We start from the raw sequence: 25491 nt of genomic DNA, 5'->3' as shown, positions 1-25491 counted from the left end.
GTATCATTGTAATAAAGGGGTGTTGAGCAGACATGTTGAAGGGTATTGAATTTGTAGAGGGGAAGAAGAAAAAACAACAACAAAAAACAATGGGTGGGTGGGTGGGTGGGTGGGTAGGGGGATCAGCTCTTGATGTATTGCAAGAAAGGAGACCAGATGTTGTTGTAGTAGTTGATATTATCTTTCATGGTGGATGTAAGTTTTTCCAAATTTTAATGTTCAGTTAGTAAGTTGTACCAGTGTTTAATTGATATTTTTTTCAGTCTTTCCAATTAAGTAAAATATTTTTTTTTTTTTTTTGGCAACTGTTGTGGAGATGAGAATGAATGTTTGCAGATGTTTTGGGATTGAAAAGGAGGCGAGGTCACCAAGCAGGGCTATGGTGGGGAAGAGTGGGATGCTGAGGCTGAGGATCTTGGTTAGCTCTGTCATGACCTCCGACCAAAACTGTCTGACTAGGGGGCAGTTCCAGAGTGGATGTAGGTAGTTATCTGTTATGGTAGGACAGTGTATACAGGTGGTGGTATCAGTGAGGCCCATCAGGTGCATTTTATGGGTAGTGATATGTGTTCTGTGTAATATTTTGTATTGGATTGGCTGTATGTTAGAATTGGATGACATAGTGAATGTGTTGCAGATTATTTGCCAATTGATTTCTGTTGGAATCTGAAGTTCATTTATCTGTTGGTAGTGAAGTAGTGTTGTCATGATGTGAGAAGATAGATTTGGGAGGGTAGTTTCTTGGGTTTGAGTGAATAGTAAAGGGGGGGTCGGATTACGAAAAAATTGTGTATATCAATGACTTTTTTTTTATTATCTCTAGAGCTGTAGGTATTGAAATTGACAGTTTGGTGGTAAGTTGTATGTCTGTTTCAGAAGGTCGAAGGTCATGAAAGAGCCATCCCTGAAAAGGTCCCATAGGCCAGTTATTTCTCTCCTTTTCCAAGTTGTAAAGATGATAGGTTTAGCATTGTGAACATGGGGTTATGCCAGACAGGGGTGGAATTATATGGAACGAGTTGAAGGTTAAGAGTTTCATTTGCTTTCCACCAGGCAGAGAGAGTAGTGTTTATTGTATTATATTTGAAGTATTCATGGGTTCTGATTGATTTGTCTATGAAGATAATGTCTTGGGTGGTCAGGTCGTGGTTTGTTCTATGTCTAGCCAGGCAGGGTTTGAATTGGTGGTCCAATGGCGAATATACTGCAATTGATGAGAGAGGAAGGAATGATAGAAATTTAGGGCATCAAGTCCACCATATTGTTTTGTTTTTTGAAGAGTGGTTAATTTGATCCAGGTTTTTTTTTCCTTTGCAATGGAATGAGCTTACTGCTGAGTTCAGAGAGAAACACCAGCCCAGGGGTGGATTGACGGATGTCATGTCAACTAGATAACTGATTTTGGGGAAAATGTTCATTATAACTGGTGCGATACGGCCAATTAGAGATAGTGGGAGCTTATTTCATCGATTGAGATCTTTGATATTTTGCAGTAGTGGTGTGAAATTCAGTTTGAAAATGTCCTTTGGGTTTTTTGGGATATGGATTCTGAGGTATTTGATGGATTGAATAGTTTGTTTATAGGGTAAGTCCCCAACCTCAGCATCCCAGTCAATATGAGTAAGAGGTAGAATCTCAGATTTGGTCCCATTTATGGAATAGCCAAAGACCCTACCAAAACTGTCCATGAGTTTATGGACTGATGAAATGGAGGTAGAGGGGGCTGCTTAATATAGTAGAATGTCATCTGCATATAAGCTGATCTTGTGGTGAATTTGTTTGAATACCTGAGATGTTATTGTTCTGTCTAATGGCTGAGGCGAGTGGTTCGATGAACAGTGCAAAAAGGAGTGGTGATATTGGGCATCCTTTTCTGGTACCTCTGTTTAGGGAAAAAGATTTGGATATTAGTCTGTTGGTGATTACAGATGCTAAAGGTGAGTTATAAAGAATTTCGATCCAGTTGGTGAAATGAGGGCCGAAGCCAAAATGGTTGAGGGAGGTGAAGAGAAAGGGCCACTTTACTCTGTCACGCATTTTCTGCATCTAAAGTTACTGCTATGACCAGGTATTGGATCTTGGTGTATGTTTTGTTTGTGTATAGTTCTATTAAATAATCTTCTCATGTTTTCTGAAGAGTTTTAGGGCATTCAATTGATCGCAACTGGACTTTGTCAGTTTGTCTTGGAAGACGTTTCGCCTCTCATCCGAGCAGGCTTTATCAGTTCATGCGCACCAGACTAGATAGGACAGCTCTAGTCCAATGAAATGGTGTTCGATTCAAGTATTTATCCTCTGAGTGAGGCCAACCCCCAAAACCAAGGATGGTATCACTCTATTGTGAGGCAAACAATCCCCCATTAAGGCGGGGTAAGGTGCGACCCTTGGGTGTCAACGACAGTCGTCTGCCTCGTTAGTGTCCCATTCTTGTCATTGGGAGGCTCCTTGAGCCATGTGTGAATGGCTTTGTTGTTTATTTTCAGAGGCTAAGTTTTTGAATCTCTTTGGAAGAGATGAAAGGACAGCATTGTATGTGGGAGATAGGTGGTGTCTCAGACCTCCCCCTCTGTTCAGAGATGGTTTTTCAACCTTGACATGGATGGCTTCTCTCACTCCTCTTTCAAATCACCTGTCTTCTCTGTCCAGAATATGCACATTTTTATCCTCAAAGGAGTGTGCTTCCTTCTTGAGGTGCAGGTAAACAGCTGAATCTGGACCTGAAGAGTTAGCCCTTCTGTGTTGTGCCATGTGTCTGCTCAGTGGCTGTTTTGTTTCCCCTAAAATATAAGTCTGTGTATTCCTCACTGCACTGGACTGCATACACTCGATTGTTCTTCTGAGTATGAGGTGTCCGGTCTTTGGGGTGCACCAGCCTTTGTCTGAGAGTGTTCCCAGGTTTGAAATGTACTGGGATGTTGTGTTTGTTAAAGATTCGCCTGAGTTTCTCTGATACACCAGACACATATGGAATGACAATGTTATGCCGTCTGTCTCTCTTTTCTTCCTCTGTCACCCTGTTCTTTCTGGAAGCGGCTGAACTTTTTACAAAAGACCAGCTGGGATAACCACAGGTTTTGAGGGCATCCCTCAGGTGTTTGTGTTCCTTGCCTCTGGCCTGTTGGCTGGTTGGAACATTATCAGCTCTGTGTTGGAGAGTTCTGATAACACCCAGTTTGTGTTCCAGTGGGTGATGTGAGTCAAAAAGGAGGTACTGGTCTGTGTGAGTAGGTTTTCTGTAAACCCCAATATGGAGGCTCCTGTTCTCTCCATTGTGGACATTACAGTCCAAAAAAGGCAAACTCATGTCCTTGACATCCTCTCGAGTGAATTTGATGTTCTTGTCCACTGAGTTAATGTGCTCGGTGAAGGCTTGCACTTCTTGGCTTTGGATTTTTACCCATGTGTCATCCACATATCTGTACCAATGACTTGGTGTTGTTCCTTTGAAAGAGTTCAGGGCCGTTCTTTCCATGTTCTCCATGTACAAATTAGCCACAATGGGGGATACTGGTGAACCCATCGCACACCCATGTCGTTGACACCCAAGGGTCGCACCCTACCCCGCCTTAATGGGGGATAGAGTGATACCATCCTTGGTTTTGGGGGTTGGCCTCATTCACAGGATAAATACTTGAATCTAACACCATTTCATTGGACTAGAGCTGTCCTATCTAGTCTGGTGTGCATGAACTGATGAAGCCTGCTCGGATGAGAGGCGAAACGTCTTCCAAGACAAACTGACAAAGTCCAGTTGTGATCGATTGAATGCCCTAAAGCTTACAATGACCCGGATGAATGAGAATATTCACAGGCATGTTTCCGAAGAGTGTCTCCCTTTAATGAACCCTGTCTGGTCTGGGTGTATAAGTGAAGGGATTACGGATTCTAATCTTATTGCTAAAGTCTTGCTTTTGATTTTGATGTCTGTGTTTATTAACAATATTGGACATTAGCTAGAGCATTGTGTGGGGTTCTGCAGAGCAAGTAGTGCGTGTGCCTCACAGCAACAAGGTTACCGGTTCGATTCCTGGGTCGGGCCTTTCTGTGTGATGTTTGCATGTTCTTCCCGTCCATGCGTGGGTTTTCTCCGGGCACTCCGGCTTCCTCCCACAGACCAAAAACATGCTCATTATGTTAATTGGTGACTTTAAAATTGTGTGTGAATGGTTGTGTGTTTGTGCCCTGCGAGTGACTGGCGACCAGGGTCCAGGGTGTACCACGCCAGGCCTGCTGTGCTTCCTGGGGGTCTGTGTATGGTGTCAGGAGAAAAAGCTGGAAGGCATACCACCTGTCCCCCAGCAAGACACCAGAGAATTCACCTGTCAATACAAAATCTCATCATCACAATCACTATCACATCACTATCACCTGTGATAGGCGCTGATAGATTCCAGATGTCCGAAATATTCGGGAGTCATGGACTGAGCCAGGCCACTTTGCCACAACATTGCTGATCAGACAGTCAGCATTGCAGACCATCTGAAATTATAAGATGAACACTACTAAACCTGTCAACACACATCACAAGCAATGTGCAGTGTTCATTAATTGACAATGTCAAAAAGTCATGTTCACCTGAACATTGATGCTGTGAAAGGATGTAGGATGTAGGATGTTGTAATAGCCAGACACGCACTCCGTACTGTGCGGCAAATTGTGGCCTTGTTCAGATGCTCTGCATCCCCCACTGAAAACAGGAAGCCTCCACTAGCAAAAAAGCGCAAGGCCACACAAACCATCTGCTCCACACTCAGTGCATGGCTCCGTGCTGTGCGGTGTTCGATCCTGGGACCCAGCAGTCTGCACAGATACCTGATGCCATCTGCAGAAAACCTGTATCTCTCATAAAGGTCGTCATCAGGGAATGCCAGTGGGTCCAACCGGTCCCTGAAGACTCTCTCTCGCCTGAAGGCTCTCCTGAGCATGAGTGCTTCCTCATCCACCACATCTTCCAAGAATGGGTACGCCATTGTTAGAGCAGAAAGGAACACACCATTTTGGGCCTTCATATAGGCTAGTGGCCCACTTGACTTAACGAGGAACATCTTTGCACCCTCACACCTCACGACCTGCAAATTTTTTTTTTTTTTTTTTTTTTTAAATAGTCACCTACTACCTCAAAGAATAGATAATCAAACCGCTCCCTCTACTCACTTTTTATTGCCATAAGGTGTTTTGATATATCTGGGAAATTGCACTTCTGGTTACATTATGTGCCTTTCTTCTAGCCTTAATACAGCCAGTGTTTCAACTTCCAACCAATCATAGCACTTGGGGTGCAAGTGGGATGACAGATGAAAAGTCCACAGTCCGTGTGCCTCATGTCATCTGCACGGTAGCCGTAACCTCATGCCTTCGAGAATCCAGAGAGATGGTCTCCTCATCTTCGCTGTCATCTGCTGCTGCTGATGCTGCTGATGCACTGGTGCCTTCACCCTATCACATTTAATGGGATTAATATTGAAGCTAGTAGACGAGACATGCCAGACCTACAGAGTACTCACTGGATCAGCATCTTCTGGTGTTGGTGACTCTAGTGTTGGTGGCTCCAACAGTGTGACAATGTTGCCAGAAACTGCAAGGCAAACCAAAGTCAGACAGCCCAAATGGATTCGATATGAATGTGGTTATGTCCCATCTAGAAATGGAAGAATGTACCTTGTATGAAGCGGGTGGCATCTTGGGAGGGACATATGTTTGTGTCTGTCCCCCCAGGAATCCCCTCCAACACAGGCCTGCCTTTGTTGTGTGCCAAGGCTTTGTCCTCTGCTGGGGTGAGGTCTGCTGTTGGTAACCCACCACCCGTGCCTTGCATTTGGGTCTTCTTTTTGACTACCTAAAAAGTACAGACAATGTGTGAGCAGGGTACAATACATGCATGTGCATTCTTAAGTATTAGTCAGGGGACTTGCCTATGAAATAGCCGTAGGGCAATAGGGCAAAGCCCCAAGCCCTATGGTTATACTGCATGTTTTTTTCTTTTTATTAGTGATACAGTGCTGAGCACTGAACGCTGTTGTTCTTCTGTGCGCTGCTTCTTCTCATATAATATTATTATTCATCTTCTGTACAGCAGCATGGTGGTGCAGCAGGTAGTGCGCGTGCCTCAATTGGTGACTCTAAAATTGCCCCTAGGTGTGAGTGTGAGTGTGAATGGTTGTTTGTTGTGTGTTGCCCTGCAATCGACTGGCGACCGGTCCAGGGTGTACCCCGCCTCTCGCCCGTTGACAGCTGGGATAGGCTCCAGCCACCCCCCCCCCCCCCGGATAAATTACAGTTTGCTACTAGTCAAAAACCATAGCGAGCACCCAGGCACATGATACACCAAAACATGTGGCTCGATCGGGATCGGTGTGCTATTATTTTTCTCTACAGAATACGTATTTTTATGTCTTACAACGCGAAAAATGCACGAAAAAAGAGAAAAACAATTCAACGTTTTTCAAAGGACTATTGCTCCGGCATACGTTCACCTAGAGACGCGTGAGAAGCATTTCTTCGAGGGGTGCGCCGAGGCCAAATTCAAACGTTTCTCAGACCCTCACAGAGCCTAAAAGGGGTCATCACCATGGCAACTGCTGGCCTGACCTCAGGTTGCTGTGGCAACCTCTGAGCCTCTCTGAGCACTCCTCTGCCACACACACACACACACACTTACACAAACACAAACACAAACACATATACAGTATGTAGTTTCAGCTGTAGCTATGCAGCTGATTCAAATGATCAGCTCCTCATCAAGCTCTGCAGTGGCTTGATAACGAGCCACATCTGAGCCTATTACTGGTGAGAATTAAATGTTAGTAATGTAGTAAGTGATGTTGGCCTGTTAGCATTAGCCACAATGCTAACATGCTAATGCTAACATGAGGTCCTATGAACTTTTTGGTGCATGGAGCTTTGACTTTTGATGCTGGGTTGTTGTGCTAACATGCTAAGGATTAGCATGCTAATGCTAACATGCTAACCTGTGGTAAAATGATTCTTAAATGCATTCTAATAGTGTTTGAGATCTTTTCAATGTGTTCCTTGACATGCTAATGTTAGCTTAGCATTAGCCACTGTTAGCATTGTGGCTAACATGAGGTCCTATGAACAGGTTTGACTTTGATATGAGGTTGTTTTGCTAATATGCTAATGTTAGCATGCTAATGCTAACATACAGTAAAATCATTGTTAAATGCATTCTAATGGTGTTTCAGATCTTTTCAATGTGTTATTTCACATGCTAATGTAAGCTTAGCATTGTGGGTGATGATAAAATTGGGTCCTATGAACAGGTTTGACTTTTTGACGATTTTGGTTTCTTGTGCTAATATGCTAGCGCTTGCCACACACCCCGGCGTTTGCGCACTGTATCACTCTCAAAATTTTTCACCGGGGGGAATTTGTCTAGTACGATAGTGAGCACCCAGGCAAAGTATATATCAAAACGTGCGTCTTGATCAGGATGGTGTGCTATTATACAACTTTATACACGATTGCACGAAAATTTCCTATTCAAAGTAAATGGGATGATGCGAAAAAAGTGAAAAAAAATTCGACCTTTTTCAAAGGAATACTGCTCTGGCATACGTTCACCTAAAGACGCCATTCCAACTTTAAAACGTAGACACAAGTCTTGTGTATTGGTGTATTATTCCACGTTTTGATAGGTCGTATAGTTTTTGATCAATCGCTGTTCAATGACCATGATCGTTTTGGGAGAAATTTGGAGATTACAATGGGTGGGTATTGCACGGAATGTTCATGCTAGAGTGGAGACCAACTGCCAGAGTGGAGAGACGTTCTGAAAAGTGTCTGAAATTTTTTTCTTTCCACACTCCTCCAAACCAACAATTTCACTCTACATGTGTGAAATTTTCCGAAGTTGTAGTGCCGCTTGCACTGATTCTCACAATGTGCCTGGCTAAACAATAGGACTTAGGATGTTTGACTTCTGATCCTCTGAGCGAGGAGAGTAACTCTGACCTGGCCCATAAGGTCCAATACAAATCAAAAACAGGAGAGACAGAAGCCACCCATTTTTTAACTCGCTCTAAAATTCACATTTTTAACCACAGCGAAAAAATAAAGTGATCAGCGTGTACAGCAAAGCCTTGTGGCTTTGATGGTGAAGAAATTTTAGCAATAGGAGTTTTGCTGTTTGCCTGAGAAGCGTTTGTTCAAGGGGTGCGCAGAGGCCAAATTCAGACGTTTCTCAGACCCTCACAGAGCCAAAAGGCCTCATCACCACGGCAACCGCTGGAGATTATAATGGGTGTGTATTGCACGGAATGTTCGTTTCAGAGTGGGTGAGGTCATCGGTCAGAGTGGGAGATTTTTTTCCACATTTGTAGACAAATTTGTTCTGTCTCTCACAATGTGCTCAAAAAATCAGAGAGACTTACAGAATTTGAATTAGCAGCCTTTAAGTGCGGCCACGTCTGGAAAGCCCAGCAACACCAAAACTGCACAATATCAGAACAAAGTATCTTATTTGTATTTGTTCGTTTGTTTAATTGTAGTTGTAAATTGTTAGATTATTGTGATCTCGAAATATTAAAATAAAGCTGGCTGACATAGCCGACAGAGCCGACAGAGATATATGGGTGTCAAAGTTTAAACGCCTGAGAGATGATCTTGAAGATATTTCCCGTCAGAAGGCCACTCTTGCTCAGAATCACAAATGGAGTGATATTGTGAACCTTTCAAGACCGGACAAACTTGTATTTGAAACATGGAATGCCATCCCGACACCTACAAAAACATGAAGAAATATGCATTCGGAGTCCTGTCGATCTTTGGGTCCACATATTCACGTGAGCAGCTATTCTCCACCTTGAACTATGTTAAAAACAAACACTGCTCACGCCTCACAGACGGCAGCTTACAGTCCTGCGTAAAGATGAAAGTGACTTCCTACAGCCCTGATTTGCAGACGCTGTGCGCAGAGGTTCAGGAGCAGAAGTCCCATTAACCAGGTAAAATATTCAGGCAGTTATTTTGCAAATATTTATTTTCATTGTTCAGTGAAATAGCGCTCTTTTTTCCATTGTATTTTTAAATTCAGGTCAAGGCTCCGCTACACGCTCCGAAAGCCCAAAGGATGACTGCTCACGGCATTTTTGTTTGCTAGATGGATAATTTAAGTTCAGCTTTTTAATTCATTTGAAAGAGACCTTCAACGACTTTTATTTTTTTTTATAAGAGTTCAAAATGTGTTCATTTGATAAATAAAATTTAATTTTCTGAAACATGGATGGACTGCATGGATTTCATAAGCAACACTATTTTACAAGTGTAAAGATATATATATATATATAGGCTAACATCTTTGTTTCAGATGTCAAAGAGTGTTTGCAGCTCCCAGTGTTGTCTTTTCCGTGGAAACCGGGTCAAAATGGCTCTTTGAGTGTTAAAGGTTGTCGACCCCTACTCTACACGCATGATTTTTTCCAGGTTTGTAGACAAACCTTTTTGTCATTTGCTCAAGGGGTGTTCCAAGGCCAAACTCAGACGTTTCTCAGACCCTCACAGAGCCAAAAGCGCCCATCACCATGGCAACTGCTGGAGATTATAATGGGTGTGTATTGCACGGAAAGTTCGTGTCAGAGTGGGTGATGTCATCGGTCAGAGTGGGAGAGAGCCAAAAAAAAGTCCAGATTTTTTCTCTTTCCACACTCCTCCCAGCCAAAATTTACACTCTACATGCATGATTTTTTCCAAGCTTGTAGACATATTTGTTCTGTCTCTCACAATGTGCTCAAGAAATCGAAGAGACTTACAGAATTTGAATTAACAGTCTCTAAGTGCAGCCATGTCTGTCTCTGCTCCTCATTGACTCCAATACAAAGATTTTCAAGATTTTCAATACAAAGAGTTTTAAACTCGCAAGTGTCTGCGAAATATTGACTGTAGAAACACCAAAATCACACTAATCGTTCAGGAAGTCCTGACAGCGATGACGGTCTGTGTTTTTTTTCTGATAGGAGCTACCATTTTGTCAGCATAAGCCCAAATGTCAGACCAGTGCAGAGGCAGAAAATGGCTGTTATTCTCCACTTTTCTTTCTGCCCCTGTCTCTCTGCCTGGGGGGCCCTTATAGTCAATGGCAACCTCTGAGACTCGGTACTTCTCTGAACACTCCTCTCCCACACACACAAACACACATGTAGCTTCAGCTGCAGCTATGCAGCTGATTCAAATGATCAGCTCGTCATCAAGCTCTGCAGTGGCTTGATAATGAGCCACTTGTCTTGCTTACTATTACTGGTGAGTTTGAAATGTAATGTGATGAGTAATGTTGGCCTGTTAGCATTAGCCACAATGCTAACATGCTAATGCTAACATGAGGTCCTATGATCTTGTTGGTGCAGACAGGTTTGACTTTGATATGAGGTTGTTGTGCTAATTTGCTAATGTTAGCATGCTAATGCTGACATGCTAACCTACATTAAAATGATTCTTAAAAGCATTCTAATGGTGTTTGAGATCTTTTCTATGTGTTATTGACATGCTAATGTTAGCTTAGCATTAGCCGCTGTTTGCATTGTCATAATGTACACACTCCGGCAGTAGCCCCCGTGGCCCTTTCAAAATTTCCCCAGGGGAAATTGTCAAGTTCTTCTTCTTCTTCTTCTTCTTCTTCTTATTATTATTATTATTATTATTATTATTATTATCATTAAAATGATCCAATATGTAATGTTAATCGTGACTGTGATTGTCAAATGTCACTTTCCTTGAAAATTAACATGTCTGTTTTTCTTTACCAAAATCATTCTGGAATTGTCTGACCACCATCTACAATTTACTGCTTCTCCCTTTCCTTTCTGCATTGCACTGTGGGAGAATAGTATTGATCAACAGCACTTTCAAAACATTGACTGTAGTTGGTGTACACAGTGTCTACAACTGTAATTAGAGTATGCTTTATTTTGCCACTTTTTCAGCATAAACAGCATGGAACTGTGATGTGCTGTTACAGTCTGCAACCATGTTAGTGGCTCTGTGAGATTGTAGAGCAAGGATGTTGATGTTTACAAGCATAGTTGTTGTGCTGCGACCGTTGGGGGAAGTTGATTTCTGAGCACAGCTGGATTTGGCGGTGGCATTGACTTGCAGAGAATGAGACCATGCAGAAAACAAGTCGAGGGGAAATTAATGAATCGGGAGTGCTTAAATACCTTAGTGTGGAAATAGGGTGTGTTTGAGGCATGGTCTTGTTCCTGAACTAATTTCTGTGAAAAATCAACAGTTCAATTTAAGTGTAATATAGAATATATATTTTCAAAAATAACTAGCTATGTTAAAACTCAGCCTTCTATCTTGAAGGGTGTTGTGTGTTTTTACAATATCTTCATTGTCTGTTGTCTGTGATTAACAAGATACACTGTAGTTACAACCAAAGAGCTAATCCTGATTTTCCCTCTGGATACCATAGAGGAGGGTGTTAGCCGGGTTGACATCGATCATGGACAACCAATTCCACCCCCTGCATGAGACAGTAGGGGGCTTAAGCAGCTCCTTCAGTAGCAGACTGCTGCATCCAGTGTGTAAGAAATAATGCAGGGCTCTTGTGTTGCATCTTCAGTTGTTTTTAACAGCAGGCTGGTCTTGGTAGGCAGCAGAGGACAGCCAAGAGTTGACTTAGTTGAAAGAGAGGGTCATAGAAGTTATCCTTCTTTTTCTTGAAGAAAACGGTTAACTGGATCACTGGCCACTTAAAGCAACTGATCTTTTGGAGAATCCAAATGTGTTCACTGAACACAAACAGTCTGTTACTTACATGAAATTTTACTTTAAACACTAACTGCAATACTATTGAATTAACGGGAGTTTCTCAGAAAAAATCTAGTCACTCCAGGGTTACATTATGGCCATCATTTCTGTAAGTTCCAACTTTGTTCTTGAGAAGTCATGTTTTTCTGTCCATTTGGTAATCTACAAAATGTGAGTAAATGTAATTTTAAAATGACACTAGCACATTTGGAATACACAGTATATCCCACTTCATTTACACAGTAACGCAATTTTTAAAACGAAAAAAAAAACAAACAACAAAAAACCTTAAAGTGAAGTAGATTACACATTCAAAAAAATCACTTGAGAAATGTTTACATTAAGCTGATCAAACCTGTTGCACCAAAATATACAGCAGCTTACAGTACTGTATATATTGATGGCATGTCATATAATTCCTGTGAGGAGATTAAACACAGCAGCATTAGACTGATCACAGACTGATGAATCCAAGCATATCAAGGAGAGCCAGGAAGAAGCAGTAGAGAGACAGACCATACAGTGGGCATAATAAGGCTAATGAAATGTCACTTAGCCACAGTGTACTAAATCTTCAACCCATTTCAACTGATTGTGAAAGCGTATCTTGAACATGTCCAATTTATTCCTCTTCATGAATATACTTGTACACTGTGAGCATAGCACTAAGACAACCTTGGGTGTGAACTTAAAAGTGTGAAAGTTCAGAGCTTCTATTGAACCACTAGATGGGAGTATTGTGCAACTAATTAAAAAAGGACAAAAGCACACATTGGGTTCTATTTTCAACTCTGCCACGCTGGCAGCGCAGTGGCGGGGAGGTGTCAGCATGATGAGCCGGCGCATTGGGATTTGCGACCATTTTGGTCTGCGTTGACGGCGTCAAAGTGCGCTGAAAGCTCGCCACCTCAGACCTGGTCAACTCTGTGTGCCAGCGGCGCATCGCCGGGCAAGTGGATTTACCTAAACCAGCAGAGTCATGCGCTCACGTCACCAACACCTCACAGTCAGGTTTCCACAGTGTCTGGCATTTTACTGCGATCAGTAATTAGCAACAGCCACGATTCAATGCAATATCTGAGTCAGCACATACAGTCAGACCTATGTTTTGATCAGTATCTCATCTGACAACATCGCAAGCGTGTTCTGCACGCGTAATGGTCACTCACCCTGACCAAATGCACACGGGTGAAACAGGGATGTCTGGTGATCTGTGACTCAAATTGCCTGGTGACAAACTTGTATGCCACTTTCCCTGGGTCGGCACATGACTCGCTCATCCTGGCAAATTCTAGCATTCCTACAGTCTTTCATGGGGACACCCCTCTGCATGGGTGGCTGCTAGGTAATAACAGCTATCCACTGAAAACGTGGTTGATGACGCCATATATCACACCGTCAACAAGACGGCAGCATGGTTTTAATGGTGTTTTCAGCAGTGTTTGGTCAGTCATCGAACCCACACTGCGATCAATAATTAGCAACAGCCACGATTCAATGCAACTATCTGAGTCAGCACACACAGTCAGACCTAAATTTTGATCAGTATCTCATCTGACAAAATCACAAGTGTGTTCGGCACGCGTAATGGTCACTCACCCTGACTGAATGTACACAGGTGAAACGGATGCGAACTAATCAATTGATGTCGCTTTGCCAACCAGAAGCAGCCGTGGCATCCTAAAGGTGAGGCGAGGAGCTGCTGTGATTGGTGAAAATTTGACTCGGCTGTGTCAAACCCACTCCAGGCCTTCTCCCCTCTCTCTTTCCAAGTTGCGCCGCTGGGTGGGACTGAGATGAGAAGGGGGAGGAGATGCGCCAGTGGCGCAGCACGCGAAAATAGCAAAGTCTGTGCCGCCACACCCCATCGCGCAGCGAACCTGACTTTGCGCCGCACCTGGAGGCGGCGGAGTCGAAAATAGAGCCCATTGAGTCTATTTAAGTTGATCTAACTGGAGGTTGGCTAGGCTGACTCCTAGCTTAAAAACATGTCTGGCACAGAGCAAGCCTGTCTAACTTACCATATTATATCCGAAACATTGCTTGACATGGACTATGTAGTCCAAGAAGCAGGCCTTTCACTGAATTACTGACAGGGAAAAAAGAACATTTAATCAGGCATTACAATATTTTATGATTGTTTTGGCTTTTAGTTTTCACAGTAAGATTTGTTCTCTCTTTAGAGTCTTTAAAATATTACAATTTTGGCCTAAAATGCAAACATGTTCACCTTTTCAAAACTTTACAGTCACCAAAAAAGCAGTCTATTGGCATGGTTAGACATGACTTGATTTTTAAGACTTAATATACCAACTGCTCTCCTTAAGCACTATTGCATGCTGAACCATGATTACAGTCACCTAATGAAGGTCTTGAGTAGAATTGGGTCAGGTTAACAATCTGTAGAACATTAACTATGACTAATATGCCTAATAATAACAATCAATAATGATAGTGTAGGGTGGGCTCTCCACATCCAAAGTGCAGGCATTGCTGTGCCCTTTTGACCAGTGACGTGGAGTTCACAGACCTGGTGAGGTCTTCTGTGATATGCACCCCCAGGAACTTGATGCTGCTGACCACCTCCACAGCTGTGTTGTTGAGGAGAAGTGGAGCATGGCTGGGCTGGTTCTTCCTGAAGTCGACAATGATCTCTTTGGTTTTGTTCACGTTCAGGATCAGGTTGTTGACTTTGCACCAGCTCACCAGCTGAATCAAAGTTCATAAAATGACTCTATATTTCCGTCTTCTATCTTCCTCATGATTTTGTAAATGGGTCACAAGTCAGTAAGACCTGAGGTTACTAGCACATAGCCTCATTCAAGAGTGATTTTCACCATCACTCTGCCAGTCAAAGTCAAGCTAGGGGTCAAAGTGCACAATGTTCTGCAGCTGGTCCTCATCCAGCTTCAAACTCCTGCAACAGACAGACCTTGGTAATTGGCCGGTCCAGGCAGCTGCTCTTGATGCGCACCTGACGCACAAAGCAATGTTCTTCTCCAAAGTCCAATGGTTTCAGACATCTCATGATGTTACATTTCTCCCAATAACAAAGTTCCTCCAGCCAACTGGTCCACTCCTTGGCAACTGACTCAGGTATGACATCATCCCAGCTGAGTGCATTCCTGCACAGATTCCTTAACATCTTCTTCGCAGACAAGATGACAGGACTCAAGATACCAAGAGGATCATAGATGGAGCTATCTGTTGAGAGAATTCCTCTTCTGGTGAGTGGTCTGTCCTTGATCACAATCTTGAACTTGAAAGTATCAGACTGGATGAACCATTCCACGCCAAGTACTCTCTCCATTTGTAGACAACTTGAAACAGTCTTCCTCTTGAAAGTTTCCATATCATTCTCCAATGAATGTCACTGTTGTTCTGCATCTAACTCTGACTGTGCAAGAACCATGCTCAGCTTTCTCCTCTTTTGACACAGAAACCAGAGGACAAGAACCAGGTCTTAAATCTTAATATCCAAGCCACAGACTTTCTCAGATGGATCCGATGGTCAAAGTAATGGATCATCAAGTCACTGCATCAAGCTCCTCCCTAGCTTGTACAGCATTCACTGCAGCAGCTCTCTTGACCTCAGGGTCATCTGTAGGAAGTTGATGAACATCATCTGGATTGACAGGCCACTCACTCTCAGGTTGACAGAGAAAATGAGGCCCTGACACCCATGTTGCATCTTTCAGAAATGTATCCACTTTCACACCCCTGGAGGCAACATCAGCTGGGTTGATTGCAGTCTCAACATACCTGAAGGCCATATAATCAGCATGAAATGATGAATCCCTCTGAAGCCTCTTCTTCTTCTTCTTCTTCAGGTGTAAGGCTGGCTGCTCAGTGATTTTCTTATTGTATGGCATGTTGAGTTCCTCATTCCTTAATGGTAAGCTGATCTTGTAATAGCTGCCAAATTTCATCCAAATTCACCACTGACACTCTGTTCACTGAGCTCTGGCTGCTCACAACACAAGAAGAACCGGAGGGACAATCCCCTTTATTCATCACACAATTTTTACACTATTTCACAATTCCAGTTCCGGTTGCTTTTCCTGTTGCGGTAGGAAACAAACTTGGGAAAAACAAGTGAAAACACAGATTAAAACTCTGTTGTGAGTGCTCACTTTGGTTTTCTAACTCAGAGAACTGTAACTGAACAAAGGTGGAAGCTAAAAAAAAAAAAAAAAGCTTTGGAGATATTCTTAGGGAGGACGCAGCGATTGTCTTTTAATAGCCATGCCCACATTTAGCAGTTGCCATGGCTCCACTTACCTCACCATGCGGCTGTCAAAGCTGTGTCGACCTTGGTAAGAAAATCGCTGAGCTGGAGCAGAGGATTTCCACTCTCTACAAAATCCAGGAAGCTGAGAGACACCTGGACACTATCCTCTTCGGCCCTGGACAAGTTTCTGCCACCGGTAAAGAGCTTGAGGCCACGGCTCCTTGCTCGGCTGATGCTTCCACTCCTCCAGCTACTGACTCCACACAACACGCAACTATGACCCTGGCCACGTGTTCCACTCCACCCGCCTTTCCTGAGGACTCCTGGTTCCAGCTTGGGGCTAAACCCAAGGCCCCAGTCAGCTCCACTCCTTCGCACCCGGACACCTGGGTGGTTGTCACCAATCGCAAAAGGAGGGAGAGGCTGTCACTTCGCACTCTTACGACCTGTGACATCCAGCTACGAAATCGCTATGACATCCTGGACTCACAAGAATTTCCTCCGCTGGCTGGGAGCCTGGGGCCTTCTTCTTCACCTCCCAGGATTTCAAATGAATACAGCAGATCTCCACTACTCCCGGTTGTCCCGGTGATCAGACCTGGGCGAACCACCCGCCCCACCCCTCGCCATGCACAGCTGAATTTTAACCCGGCTCCTCTGGGGTTTTCTTCTGTCTGTCTTCCATCATCCACTCCTATACCGGGTCCACAGTCTCATCCGCAAGCTGCGTCTCCTGTCACCCTGGTTATTGGTGACTCATTTATGAGGCACGTCAGGAAACAATTGGTGGTGACATAGTTTTTTTCCTGGTGCTGAAGTGGTTGACATCCAAGCGAAAATTCCCGGCCTCCTGGCGAGGTATCCCAGCACCAGGAATGTTGTTATGTTGTTATGGATACAATGACGTCTCCAACCAGATTTCTGAAATTTTAAAACATGATTTTAGCAGGCTCCTTTATGTGCAGAAAGACTGTGGAAAGTCTGTTTTCATTTCCGGACCTCTGACTCTGGGCCAACACATCGGCCGTTTCAGCTGGATCCTTAGCCTCCATACGTGGTTCCAGTCTGCCAGTGCAGCACACAGGATGTTTTTTTTATTAAACCCCATGATCTTTTTTTTATTTTAACATCTTTTGGAATTGTTCTTCCTTTTACTGGAGAGATGGTATCCATCCCAGCAGGCTGGGTACACGTATTTTAACGGACAACACATTTTACTCAGTTTTAAATGCTCCAGCAGTTTGATTGTGGCCTGCTACCTGCTCAAATGACCAGGTGTGCTCATCATAGGTCAATACTAGTCACCAACCGCTGACCGACCTCTTCTCCACACCACTGTTGTCATCCCAGTCAGGTACTGTCTCACCAGCTTCCCCTTGTGCTCAGGTGGTTTCAATACAAGTTCCTCCATGTGCATCAGTGCCTCTGTGCAGAATACTGCTGTACTTTTTTGATCCAAAAAAGCGTAAGTGGTAACTTGCTGCCTTTTTTGGACTTGACTTGCATTGGCACTATAGGAAGCTTACAATCATGATCACCAGCCCCAGTAAGACCACTCGACACCAGAGTGCTGTCCACTGACACCTCTGATTTCTTCCCATTTTGGTTAGGGTCCTTTTCCTTTTCCTTTGGAGGAATGTGAAGTATGGTTGGATGTTTGAGACCACATTTTTCACAGGAAATCCAATTTCTGGTATCTTTACTGATGTGTCCTATACACAGACAGCCAAAACAGATATAATTTTCCCTCAAGAAACCTATCTTCTCTTTGTGTTCTCTTTTGCCCAACTGGGGACACAGGTCCAATGCGTGTCCTCCTCCACAGCAAAAACATGTCTTCCTTGCCATTTGAATTGGCTCATTCCCTTTGATTCCAGGCTGAGTTTTGTTTCCCACAGTAGTCGCAATGCTAGTTCCTTTAATTCCAGAATGAAGTGGTGGACTGTGTTTGTTCACACCTTTATTTGTTGGCAACGATAGAGCATCCTGTATGTTTCCAAACATTTGGTCAGTTGTCACTTGTTAGTGATGTCCATGAATGTAGCTCTCCCACTGCACCTTTCTTGCAGTTCACAGGCTTAAGTTCTCCACTTGTCTCTGAATTTGTAGGGCAACTTCATTATTATAATCAGCATATTAGCTGGCATGTCTAGCTCATGCAGATATTGCACGTCTTCCATGGCATTACAGCAGCCTCTGAGAAAAAGGCTGTAATCTTGAAGAGCTTTGACATCTTTAGTTTTCATGGGAGGCCATGAAAAAACATGTTCCATATATGCAGCAGCAATGTTCTGCTCGTCTCCAAACGGCTCCTTTTATAAAAACTTAGCCTTAACATATCCTCTCTCAGGATCAATGTGCTGGCAACTTCTGACAAGGTCCTTGGGATGACCCGTAGTGTACTGCTCTAGGAAATCGAGTCGGTCACTGTCGCTCCCAGTGCGCCTTTCCACACCATTCTCAAAAGCCTTCACAAATGCATGATATTGTAATGGATCACCATCAAAGACCATCAAAGGGTAAGAAAAGGTATTTCTCTCTTTGGCAAAGATGAGAGACATTGCTGCTGTATCAACAGTGTAGTTATTTCATTTTGCTTTCTTTTAGAGCTCCTCCATATTGCATTTGTGCACTTCCTTGTGCATTGTGATACACTGAATGTTGCTCAGGTTCATGGCATTTAACTGATACAGACTCTGCATTCATGAACTGAAATGGATTCTTTTCCTCAGACCTTATCCATGTATCCATGTGGTCACTTTTGATTTCCTTCAGTGACATTTGTGGTACAAATGGATTGGCCTTGGCACTGAGGGCTTGTGTCTTTCCTTGTCCTTTCTCCAAATATGAGTTCATTCCATCTAAATCCATCTTCGTCATAGAGCTTTTCCCATTTAAGATGCTCTGAGATCTGAATACATTTAGTTTAGCCATGTGTGCTGCAATTTCCAGATCCAATTGTAGCTGCTCCTTCCTCTTTCGTAGAGGTTCCTCCTCTTCTTCCAGTTCATGCTTGTCCTTTAGTAATTTTTGTCTTATTTTCAATGCTACCAATTCAACCTCAGCTCTTAGACATGCAGAAGAAATACTGGAAGTGGCAGACTTTCTTCCTGGGGCGGCTGGCCCATAGTGGGCACTGCCTTCCTTAAGCCACACGAAAAAAAAAAAAGAAAAGAGAAAACTGTTTATTTTGCCTGTCTGAGTCTTGATATTATTGCCCAATCAGCAGCCTGAATATTGCTGTGACATTCAGCAGCCTGAATATCACTTTCCAACCATAAGCCCCGCCCCCTTGGGATGATTTCAGTCAGATTGAAAATCATCCCAGGCACTGTCATAGACTTACATGTTGAGATTTTTTTTTGTATTTTTTTTTTTTTTTTTTCAAAATTTTGGACCTTACAATTCATTTCTGTGGGCTCCAGGAGGGCTTGCCCCAACAAGATTTCATCATATGCACTGATGCGTGCTCGGACGATACGCACAGTGTTGATTTGATTATTGCTATGGCATCCATTGCCTATAAATTGTAGACTTTTATTTATTATTATTTTACTCATTGAACGGGTCATCTTAGCCATCATCGCAACAGTTGCCCCCCCTGAGAAATTTGTCAGGAGCCACGACTGCTTTCTTCCTGTAGCAGAGCTTTGTGATCTGAATGCTCTACTTCCTACATCTGACACACTGTCACTTGGTTATATGTTATCTTGCATGTCCTCTGTCATGATTATGGACACAGCCTGAGTTGGTGCTTGATCTTCATCCTCTGTTGGGCAATGAAGCACTCCTTTTCTGATTGCAGCAGGATCCGATTGACCAAGTTTGTTATTCTGTTGTGGTTCCTCACTTAGCCACTCTTTAAAATCCTCTTCAAATGTGTCAGTGTATTCCACGATGCTGGCAAATCACTGATTTTGTTTCTTTTGTTCGTCCTCAGGCAGTAGAGGTGACGTGATAACATTTTCAAAAAGTTGAATTGAATTCATGCTTTTTGGTTTTGGTTTCTCCTTTCCCACACTCTATTTCAACACCAGCATTTGTTTCACTCATTTTCGTACTTTGGTTTCACTTTGACTTTTTCCTCAGTTTGTGCCTTTAAAACACATCCCTTGATTTTTCAGTTTGTACCTTTGAAACACATCCTTTGATTTTTCCAATAATCATCGTGCCACATAGCAGCAGAGCAGCAACAACGTCAGAGTGACAAAGCAGAAATTCACACATTTATTGCATGGAGATAAATTCTGCATCAATAATGATAACGCCGGTATGCCAAAGGATTCAGTCCTCAATGCATCAAGCCATCGTTCCCAGTGAACAAATAGCAGTCAATATGCAAGCCGCATTCCTTCCATTAATATACAGCTTCATGCGCACATCCACAGGTGAGCCTACCTGGCTGTAGTCCGTTTTGCCGGTGGTTCCAACTCTGATAAACAGCCAGCGCCTACCTCCGTAGTTTATCGCCGTTATATCTGTTGCGCTGTATGATGATGTTTCCTTTTAATGCCTTTTTTGTCAACAAAAATGTAGCAACTTCAAAACACAAAGAGTCGCTGAGAGGCTGAGGCCAGAGCCTTCCTTTGTCCGACTCGCTTAATGGAAAAAAATCACTGCAATATGGAAAAATACGTTTAAGCTTTTTTATTATTATTATTGAAAAACAATAATCAACTCATGATACTGTGCACAAACTCAGAATCAAAGTGATCACAGTGATCAAAGAAAACAGCGTTCAAAACAGTGGTCAACAACAATATGTCGACCCCGCTCACCGTCTCTCTCTCTCTCTCTCTCTCTCTCTCTCTCTCTCTCTCTCTCTAACTACACAGGTGAGCAGGTGCCTATATTAAGTATCTTGGGATCCTGTTCACGAGTGAGGGAAGGATGGAACGTGAGATTGACAGGCGGATCGGTGCAGCGGCCACAGTAATGCAGTTGCTGCACCGGTCTGTCGTGATGAAGAAGGAGCTGAGCTGAAAGGCGAAGCTCTCGATTTACCGGTCAATCTATGTTCCTACCCTCACCTATGGTCATGAACTTTGGGTCATGACGAAAGAACGAGGTCCTGGATACAAGTGGCTGAAATGAGTTTCCTCCGCAGGGTGGCGGGGCGCTCCCTTAGAGATAGGGTGAGGAGCTCTGTCAACCGCGAGGAGCTCAGGGTACAGTCGCTGCTCCTCCACATCGAGAGGAGTCAGCTGAGGTGGCTCGGGCATCTTTATCGGATGCCCCCTGGATGCCTCCCTCGGGAGGTGTTCTCACCGGAAGGAGGCCGCGGGGAAGACCCAGGACACGCTGGAGTGACTATGTCACTCGGCTGGCCTGGGAACGCCTCAGTATCCCCCCGGAAGAGCTAGGGGAAGTGTCCGGGGAGAGGGAAGTTTGGGCGTCCCTGCTCAGACTGCTCCCCCTGCGACCCGGCCCCAGATGAAGCGGGAGAAAATGGATGGACGGATGGATGGATGGATGGATGGATGGATGGATGGAAACGATACCCAGGTTACCTCAACTGTGACCCTAGTGTCTTAACTTATATTGTCTCACTCATTAGCTGTCTCAAGGACCTTCATAAATGAATTGCTCAAAATTTCCCTCAGATCAACTTAAAAAACACTTCCAACTTGTTACGATCCGCTAAACCTGTCTGTTCCTAGTGTTCTCAATTCCCCTTTTCCTTCGTGTTATCTGGTTGGCTGTCTGTTTCCCTGTCTGTCTATGCTGGGTGTGTTCCTGCTCTTAGCTCTGCCCACCTGATCAGCAGCGCACCTGGCACGTATCAGGCTGGTATGGGTATGTAAGGGCTGCTCTCATTGCCAGATTGTCCTGGGGCCTCATTTATAAAACTTGCTTACGCACAAAACGGGGCTTGAAAGTTGCATACGCAACTTCCTACGCAAAGGTTGTGATTTATAAAAATAAACTTGAGAATGTGCACACCGGTACACCAACTTTGATGCTTGCGTACGAATATTTTGGAGACAGGGGAACTGGCGGTGCAGATGGTGAGGTGGTGAATTGAAGCCAGATTGATCTCATACATTTAATGTTATCACATATCAGACTCATAGACCCGCGTAATCATAAACACCCAAGTCTGCAGTGTTATAGATGTGTTCCTTTAGTGAGGCCTACTACTGTATGCACAATGTTCATATATCATACTTCCATCTTCAAATGATACAGAGTGGTGGATGGCACTGATGGATTAGTATCCATTGTGACCAGGTGTGTAACAATTATTCAATCTGCTGAGTAAGCATATAAATAGTGTGGTGACACTTGTGCGTAATGCTGCACAATGGATGCACTGGCACTGCTGGAAGATCACGCAAATGGTAGGATCAGGATGGAGAGAAGGTTTAGGGACCACAGAGATTTCCTGGCCCATGATGATGACTGGCTAATAAGCCGTTTTAGATTCCCTAGAGCGGTGCTCTTGGATCTATGTGCTGAACTGGGCCCAGTGTTAGATAGACCCAACCGCCGGAACCGCGCCGTCCCGGTGCATATCCAGGTGCTGACCACTCTGGGGTTTCTGGCGACTGGCTCCTTTCAGCGGGAATTAGCCGACAGGTAAGTGTTTGATATGATTAATATTATATAATGTTACATTGTCTGTCTAGAGCCCCTTTTGGGTATGATATAATTCAGTTAAATTATGTCCTTAGGTCTGGGATATCGCAGCCATCCCTCAGCGCCATAATGCCAGCCGGTTTGGATGGCATTATAAAAATGACCAGTCGATACATCAGGTTTCCTTACACTGTGGGTGAACAGGCCAACATTAAAAGGCAATTTGGAGCAATGTCCGGTTTCCCAAATGTAATTGGCGCAATTGACTGCATTCACATTGCTATAAGGGCTCCGAGTGAAAATGAATTTGCTTATGTGAACCGAAAAAATGTGCATTCACTCAATGTACAAATTATTTGTACCTCGGACATGAGCTTGACGAATGTAGTGGCACGGTGGCCTGGGTCAACACATGACTCATTCATCCTGACGCATAGTAGTGTAGGGAGCAGTCTGCAGGTAGGCGCTGCACATAATGGCTGGCTCCTGGGTAAGTACATTCAATTCAATTCAATTCAATTCAATTCAATTCAATTCAATTCAATTCAATTCAGTTTTATTTGTATAGCGCCAAATCACAACAGAAGTTGTCTCAGGACACTTTCCATATAGAGCTGGTACAGACCAAGCTCTTTTATCTACAGAAAACCAACAATTCCCCCATGAGCAAGCACTTGGCGACAGTGGCGAGGAAAAACTTCCTTTTAACAGGCAGAAACCTCGAGCAGAACCAGACTCTGGGTGGGCGGCCATCTGCCTTGACCGGTTGGGTGAGAGAGGGAGAGCAAGAGAGGGACAGACAGACAGACAGACAGACAGACAGACAGACAGACAGACAGACAGACAGACAGACAGACAGAAATGCAGTCAGAGAGAGAGAGAGAGAGAGAGAGAGAGAGAGAGAGAGGGAGAGAGAGAGACAGAGAGACAGACGTGCAATCACAGTAACAGTGACAGTGGATGTAATAATAGCAGTAGCAGTTGCAGTGGATGTCAGGCAGGGCCAAGGCGGGAGACGCAGCTGCAATCCACAATCCAGATTCAGCCACTGTGGAACCTGCAAGACGACAAAGCACAGAGACTCCGGGGAAGGAGCTAAGTTAGTAACACGCCGTGGTAGGACATGAAAGCGTGCAGATGGAGAGGGACAGAAGGACAGAGGAGCTCGGTGTATCTTTGAAGGTCCCCCGACAGTCTAATCCTATAGCAGCATAACTAGGGGCTGGTCCAGGACAAGCCTGAGCCAGCCCTAACTATGAGCTTTATCAAAAAGGAAAGTTTTAAGCCTATTCTTAAATGTAGAGACAGTGTCTGCCTTCCGGACAAAGACTGGAAGATGGTTCCACAGGAGAGGAGCTTGATAGCTAAATGCTCTGACTCCTGTTCTGCTTTTTGAGACTTTAGGAACCATAAGTAGACCTGCATTCTGGGAACGCAGTGTTCGAGTGGGGCAGTAAGGTACTATGAGCGCTTTAAGATAAGAAGGTGCCTGGCCATTTATGGCTTTGTAAGTAAGGAGGAGAATTTTAAACTGTATTCTAAACTTTACAGGGAGCCAGTGCAGAGTAGCTAGTATTGGAGAAATATGATCTCTCTTCCTGGTTTTTGTCAGAACACGTGCTGCAGCGTTCTGGAGCAACTGAAGAATATTCAGCAACGAATTTGGGCAGCCTGATAGTAAAGAATTGCAATAATCCAGCCTGGAAGTTATGAATGCATGGACTAATTTTTCTGCATCATTTTGAGACAAAATATGCCTGATTTTTGCAATATTACGTAGGTGAAAACAGGCTGTCCTTGAAATTTGTTTTACATGGGAGTGAAAGGACATGTCTTGGTCAAAGATAACTCCCAAATTCTTTACAGCGGTGCTGGAGGCCAGCGCAATGCCATCCATAACTGCTATGTCATCAGAAAGTGACTTTCTAAGATGTTTAGGGCCTACTACTATAACTTCAGTTTTGTCTGAGTTTAGCATCAAAAAATTGCAGGTCATCCAGGTCTTTATGTCATGAAGACATGCTTGTAGTCTAGTTAACTGACTGGTTTCTTCTGGCTTCATTGATAAATATAGCTGGGTATCATCTGCATAGCAATGAAAATTTATGCTTCCTTATAATCCTACCAAAAGGAAGCATATATAAGGTGAATAGAATTGGTCCAAGCACAGAACCCTGCGGAACTCCATAGCTGACTTTAGTACATAAACACCATTGTATAGATTCTACCCATTAAAGCCTGATTTATAATTACTCTTCTGTTATACCTTGCAGGTGACAGTGGCTACCCCCTAAAGCACTGGCTCCTCACCCCCTTCACCAACCCGCAGAGCGCAGAGGAGGTGCGCTTCAATGTGGCACACTCTCGCGCGCGCTCCAATGTGGAGAGAGCCATCGGCCTCCTCAAAGGTCGGTGGAAGTGTTTGGATGTCTCAGGGGGCAGACTGCTTTAACACCCTAAAAAGGTGTTTAAATTAATAATGGCTTGTGGAGTTTTGCACAATGTGGCACTGGGGAATGCTGTTCCCCTCCCGCATGGCCTCTCTCCCCCACACCACGAGGACCACCTCCTCGACATGAGGAATTTCAGCAGGGAGCAAGGCTCTGTGAAGGTGTCATGCGGCGTTTTAAATAAGACAGCAAGTATGTTTCATTCTTTAACAAGATCTTTAATGGAGCTGGCAATGTCAGACATGACCTTACACATGTTGCCCATCACTGTGCGTATTTGCTGGAGTTCGTCACGGACTTCATTAATGGCACTGATGGTGTCCCTTTGTGTTTGAAGGACAGCGTCTGTCAGGACTCGGCCACTTCTTGGTGCCTCATGCAGTCGGGACACACTGGTGCTGGGGACAGCCAGGCTTTCAGCCATGGTGCCAGGACACGGCGTGCCCGGAACCTCCTTGTCACCCACCG

General features: G+C 44.0%; 1 protein-coding gene across 1 annotated transcript in view; it reads left to right on the top strand.

The window, feature by feature from the left end:
- Window positions 1-25025, top strand: part of LOC139332543 (putative nuclease HARBI1) — a 73766-nt gene extending 48741 nt beyond the window's left edge. The window contains exons 3-4 of the mRNA XM_070964568.1: window positions 22803-22888; window positions 24903-25025. Of these exons, the coding sequence (XP_070820669.1) occupies window positions 22803-22888; window positions 24903-25025 (209 nt within the window). The remainder of the gene's footprint in view (window positions 1-22802; window positions 22889-24902) is intronic.
- The last annotated feature ends 466 nt before the right edge of the window (window positions 25026-25491 follow it).

The sequence above is a fragment of the Chaetodon trifascialis genome, chromosome 6, assembly GCF_039877785.1.
Source record: "Chaetodon trifascialis isolate fChaTrf1 chromosome 6, fChaTrf1.hap1, whole genome shotgun sequence".
Lineage (NCBI taxonomy): Eukaryota > Metazoa > Chordata > Actinopteri > Chaetodontiformes > Chaetodontidae > Chaetodon > Chaetodon trifascialis.
This window is presented reverse-complemented; position numbering and strand designations above follow the sequence as displayed.